The sequence below is a fragment of the Orussus abietinus genome, unplaced genomic scaffold (genome assembly GCF_000612105.2).
Source record: "Orussus abietinus isolate OABI.00-Male unplaced genomic scaffold, Oabi_2.0 scaffold13, whole genome shotgun sequence".
Lineage (NCBI taxonomy): Eukaryota > Metazoa > Arthropoda > Insecta > Hymenoptera > Orussidae > Orussus > Orussus abietinus.
The window spans coordinates 790,311-796,174 of record NW_019394887.1 but is presented as its reverse complement, the minus strand read 5'-3'; the positions used below and the strand labels follow the sequence as shown (position 1 = coordinate 796,174).

Sequence of the window (5,864 nt, the reverse complement as noted above, 5' to 3'; positions counted from 1 at the left end):
TCCTTTTCACGTTGTTATCGCGGTCGCTCTTGTACTGTCAACAATTAATTAAAAATTTTCGGTGATTAAATCGAAGATCACGATCAACGATCCCGAGGAAATGATACTCGATAAGAGAGATTGATTATTTTTTTCAGAGATTCCTGGTGATCGATGATCCAGCCGGACATTTTGCTGCGAAGTAATTCATGGAAGATTTCAGGGTAAATGATGAAAACTCGACTTCCAATTACCACATCCTTTATTATACAGGGTGACAAAAGATTAGTAACGGCCTCGATACCAGATAATTATTTATCACGTTATTTACACGACTCGAGTGATCCCTGTCACATAAAAAAAATGAGCATATAGAATTAAAAAGTCAGAGTGACAGTAAGAGGGAAGCATCCCTATTATTGAATCCCGAGGAAGACCCTTATCGATTATTATGAATTATCGTACCCTCACCAAGAGTATAGAATAAATTGTAAAATGGCATGACTAAATCTAGTATAGTATAAAAATCCAACGCATGCAACTTTATGATATTCGGGCGACGATGTTCCATCTTAGAGTCGCATTTGCAATCTTACTCTCTAATAATGATATTGTCGTTCCGGTTGTTCTTTTTTTCTCTTTTCTTCTCTTTTCCCATATAAATATTTACAGACAAAAGTGCGCTTACATCCGCGACCTTCGCAATGAATTATCAAGGCTCTTAAGCGAATGCCCTTCCGACATCGAGAACCGCATTTAACAAAACTGCATTGTTTAACAAAGCTATCGTCTAACCCTTTATTCACCTTACGTGGACAATCCAGGAATAATGTTAAGGGGATAAGTGAAAATTCTTTTCGCGTTCGAGGCTCGATGTCGAAAAGGCACGACACGCGGATGGAATGATACAGGAACGATTGTTTAAACATTAAAAAATTCTCTGGACCGGTCTGTATAATTCCCTCCGAGTAATCGACGCTTCGCAAGGGCTTACTAAAATCTACGTTTTATTGTCGCGTCACAACTTGTTCGGTGGCGTGGCCTTATTAAAAATTAAAATATGCAAATCGGCGCCATATTGGCCGCCGTTAACTTATTAACTAATCGCTACGCCGATAGGGATTACGAGGAATCGCAATCGACGTCGCTATGTCAATCTGGAAGACTTGGATTTTGTGTCTCGCGTTTATTAACATTGTGCAAAAAGGTGCGCGGTTAATATACTGCGAAAAGTCTTAACCTAACCTAACCTTAGCGACCACTCGCGAATACAAGTACAGAGCACAATTGGTATATGCATTCGCGCGTGGATAGTACATGTATGGTTTATTGCATAATACACATATTGCACACCCGCGGTCGTGTTAACACGCTAGGAGATATAGATATACAAAATCGGACGACTTGGTCGCCATTAATCTACGGGTTGAAATTATATCCTAACTCCCATTGTTAAGGTTAAACATTAAGGCTCGACATTTCTCGTCCTCGAGAGACGCAAAGTATAGACAATTTATGAGACACTTACTTATAATCCCTTGACGTAATTAAATAATGGCGCCAAGCAGCATAGATTCGCTAAAGTACCTTAAAACTACGCTAGACGTAAATTCAATTGCAAAATGGATAACCATCTCCGGCGTCGGTTTTGCAACGCTAAGCCTAAGTAATCAGGGAAAGTAATGATGTTTAATATTCACGCTCTTATCCGCTACCTCTTAAAAAGATTTCAAGGTATGAGTTGAACATAAACAATCTACGATTGACGAAGCGCAGTTTACGTCCGATTGGCAAATTTCTCGAAGCCTTGAGAGCATTTTTTTTTTTTATTTACATGTTAATCCAGATATTAATGATCTGATGAAGAATCTAACTTGTGATAACATCCTTGCTATCATTTTCGAGGATGATGGACGTTGTATAAGCGAAGGTAATTCCAGTTGCTCTATTTATCTATAAGCCTTGAGATTTCTTGAAAATCGCCTCCTGTAATTTTAGCTTGATTTTGGTACTTCTTGAAAATAATTGCAACACTATCGAACGAAATTTACCAATCGACCCGGCGAACCGACCAGAACGACTCCTAACGCTAAAAGGATATGTAAATTCATTTCTGACGAATCTCCATTCCTGGGTATAATGTCGCAGTCGGGTCTTCTACTGACATTTCCATTGTTATCCTGGATCATACATTACACCGTACTCCCAGTAATAATCGTCCCGCTCGCATGTCGATTCCGACCCGCAATTCATTTTTTAAATAAGTCAACATCGGGCCTTGCGGTGTTTTCCTTCTACAGTTTCTGCAAAATAATCCCGCGACCACTCCATCGGCCTCTGATATCTCCATCATATATTCCAAGTATCAAACTCTTGGAAAAAAATCAATCCCACCGATATGCAATTTTCTACTATGATATGCATATCCCAATTGGTCCATAAACATACAAAGCCCGAAATACAAGAGCATCACCGAGTTGAATTCCGCCCATCGTGTATCAGATCCAAGCAAACGATATTTCATACAAGCCACCGAAACGTTACGATAAGTTAATCCACATATTCCTGGTTCAAGGAATGATATCGCAGTTGCAAGCACTGCCGCCATTCCCGCTTCCGCATTGGACCATGCACCACATTTCCCAGTTGACGCCATTATCGTTTCCCGGTGGTTCGGGAGGAACGATGCCATTTCCGGCAGCATCTTCGAGCAGATTCTCCCCGACCGGCAGATCGGCGTCCAGAATGTCAAGGAGACTTCCACCGACTCCCAAGTTATCCCTACCGTCTATTTGGGAATCCAGGTCCAAGGATTCCGAGGGCGGTCTCCGCTCGCGGGTCCTGGCGAGGCCGGAGACCTCAACGCGTGGGTCCTCGAACAGGCGAGATCGCCAAACCCTCTCGATGGACAAGAACCGCAGGACGCGCTCCATGTCATCCTCCCCGGCCCCCAGGACGAGGTTCAACCCGGTCTGCTCTTCGGGGTAGGTCTTCGGGGTCGAGGGTCGGTTTTCACCCCCCGGACCCAGTCGATCCAGGACTCCGAGTCGGTCCGAGGACGCTTCGAAGGCGCCGCAAGGACATCCCTCTCCGGCGAGCCTTACCCTCTGCAAGCGGCGACACTCCTCGGCCTCCTCCACGGGGACGCACCGGCACAGCTTCCGGCAGTCCAGAGAGGAGATCTCGCCGTGGCCGAGGTCGGCCCCAGACTGAGGAGCCTCCGAGACGCCGAGAGTGCAGACGGCCCTGCACAGGGTGCGAAACTCCGCGGCGCAGACGTCCACGCAGCCGGCGTCGCGCAGGCGCGGGGACGTCGTCCTTCCGAGGGTGGACGCTCGTCCAGGATACGTCCCTGAGGCCGAGCCCAACAACCCCAGAAGCAACACCCACCGGCGACCTGGCGTCATCTGAAAGTGATGGCAAATCAATACCCCGCGCGGCGACTCCACCGGGCGGAAATCGAGATCTCTGATACCCCGGAAGTGCATTGCGATGCTGGGACCCGAGGATGAACGGAACCTTCCGGGGTCATCGGAAGAGGACGACCCACTTCGGCTGAGCTGCGGATTGCAGACGCGTTATGTCCTCTAGCCGATAGGGAAATGGAGCAAAAACGAATCACTAGGCTGGTGGCGCAATGGTGTCTCTTGGAAGCTATCGAGAATAATTCAAATCTCTGGGAAAACTATATCAGGACGTAGCTAATTTTGGTTCTTGACATCAAAGAAATGATATATCTAATTAATAGAAGGATCAATCACCGGAGGGAAAGTCCAGGTTGAGGGGTATCGAAGGCCCGAGGACGACTGGGGACTTTTTTATATCCTTTTGGATGATTTTTCAAACTCACTTTCCGTCCTATCTGGACGACGATTACCGGTGATTTTGAGAGAGGAGACTGTCTCGCCGAGGTTTACATCGGGCCAGCTCCCGGAGCGTTTGATTGCCGTCACTTTAGCTTATTAATGCCCAATCAAGTCGAGCAGTCCTGTGACACGTCGAGTGAGCACCCCGAATAAGTCTCTGCACGATAAAGTCCGCTCTCCACGACTAGCTCTCACCGATCGGCGGGATTTCGCGCAGAACCTCGATGGCAGTGATAATCTACCCAATTTTATCGCCCATCCTGATAACGCTTCTCCGTTTCCCCCTCCGGATTTCAGATCCCGCGATAACGCGCTCTCGTTACGCTACCAGCTAGTAAACGTGACGCTTTATCGAGAGGACGTGGGGTATCTTGAATTTTTTTTTTCCCCGATATCTGTCAATCGCCATAGGTCAGGTGCAGTTGGTCATTACGATAAACACTTTGCGCAAGATGCCTCGATAGAGTGGAAAGCCTTATTAAAAAATTTCCGGAATTTTTTATTTATTAGAAATTTCTATTGAAATTAAGTTTCCCTTATTTTCACTCAGGTAGATATGATTAATTTTATTATGCACCTCAGAAAGACCTTGCATTCTCGGATGGACGCGGTACATACCGCGGTGTAAAGTTTCCCGAGTTTACGGAATATTCAGAGGTACAAAATGGACCGTAATGCGGTATGCACTATAAAGTGGAAATATTTTTCCTTGCAAGTGCATTCCCGACCGCGTCCGTGAAGTCTCTCAAAGCGATTCGCAACAAAAGGCGAAATGCGACGTCCGCTGCATTTCCGGGGTAGGAGCACGTAACCTGTCCGAAAGATGGAAATAACGGATGGAAGGGTGATAAATATCTCGGTTATCAGAATTCCGGACATGGCGGGGATTTATGCTTCTCTCTGATCGAGTCGGGATGCAGATTTCGTGGGTGCACCTGATGCACATAGAGTATTTATTGCGGTAGTTGGACGGGCTCCAAGACGTGACGTTTTGCCTGGAACGAGGGGAGGCATTAGCTTCTCCTTTGCAGCAGCTTTATCAGAGGCTGATAAGGTGCTGATTTTACAAAACGGCTCCTTAGAACATGCCCGACCTAAATTTGACAGATAGAGCAGGTACAGGAAAAAAGCTTAAAAAAAAATGCACAATTTACCTCACCCTCAAATATCCCTAATAAATGTCATTACGATCATCTATCCCCGCGCGATGATTCTCTAGAAAATGATCCACGTGCATCTGCAATTAAAATGCAATTCATGAGTAAAATTCCAAAAAAGTCCTGGTTTATTTATCGGAGGCGAATCGGACGACGAAAGATTTTCATTTTTTAAACACACCACGAGTTCCTTTCGTAATCCTCCGGTTGAATTAACACCCTGGGTTAGTTAAAAACCTCGGGGGGAAAGTTCATCCCCTCTGGAGTAGCCACCGAGATGCAACGATGCACTTTTCCTTGAAGGAAATTCGGAGAGAGGATTCCGAGGGCAAGTCCGAGAGAAAAGGCGGAGTTCCCGGCACTCGAGGGAAATTTCTCCCTGCCGCCTGGAACAAGTGGAGCAATTTAAAAAGTTCGCCCTAAAGTACGTCAGCGCCTGGGTAAAGAGGAGCTTAATTCATCCCCTCCGCGTTTCCCGCTCTGAGGAGCGACGAGGGGGCGGAGTGGGAGGTACAGAGGATCGATTCCATGCCGCGCATTAAATCACTGTACCCCCCGGACCCCCTTGGACCATTTCCGACCACCAGGAACCATTTCGCCACCGCCGATCCGACCCCCAGAAAGGATTTTCTTGCCTCGGAACTCTTGTCCCCGCTTTCTCAGGAGACCCTTTCCTCCGGCTGGTCCAGATAGGAGCTTGCCAGCTGGAAAAATCTGCGGAGCTTAATTGACGGGACATAATGCCGGATTTATGGAGTTTCCTTTTAAGCTACACCACTGTGGACGTAGAAAGAATGACACATTTTTCAAGCAAAAGTACGGGTTGAAATTACAATTTTATCATGATTTAAGGTACATCTGA

The 5,864-nt window shown here is 46.3% G+C and overlaps 1 protein-coding gene across 4 annotated transcripts; it reads right to left on the bottom strand.

The window, feature by feature from the left end:
* Positions 1 to 223: 223 nt before the first annotated feature.
* LOC105698681 lies at positions 224 to 4,042 on the bottom strand. 4 transcript variants are annotated; one of them, XM_012423155.1, is made up of 3 exons: positions 3,741 to 4,042; positions 3,455 to 3,633; positions 224 to 3,386 (listed from the first exon to the last, which is right to left on the bottom strand). In XM_012423155.1, the coding sequence occupies exons 2-3, from the start codon at positions 3,509 to 3,511 to the stop codon at positions 2,550 to 2,552; spliced, it is 894 nt and encodes a 297-aa protein (XP_012278578.1). In that variant the 5' UTR covers positions 3,512 to 3,633; positions 3,741 to 4,042; the 3' UTR covers positions 224 to 2,549. The 4 variants fall into 4 exon arrangements, with proteins under 4 accessions (XP_012278578.1, XP_012278571.1, XP_012278587.1 ...); XM_012423148.1 differs by having other exon boundaries at positions 3,830 to 4,042; XM_012423164.1 differs by having other exon boundaries at positions 3,455 to 3,539; positions 3,830 to 4,042.
* Positions 4,043 to 5,864: the final 1,822 nt, after the last annotated feature.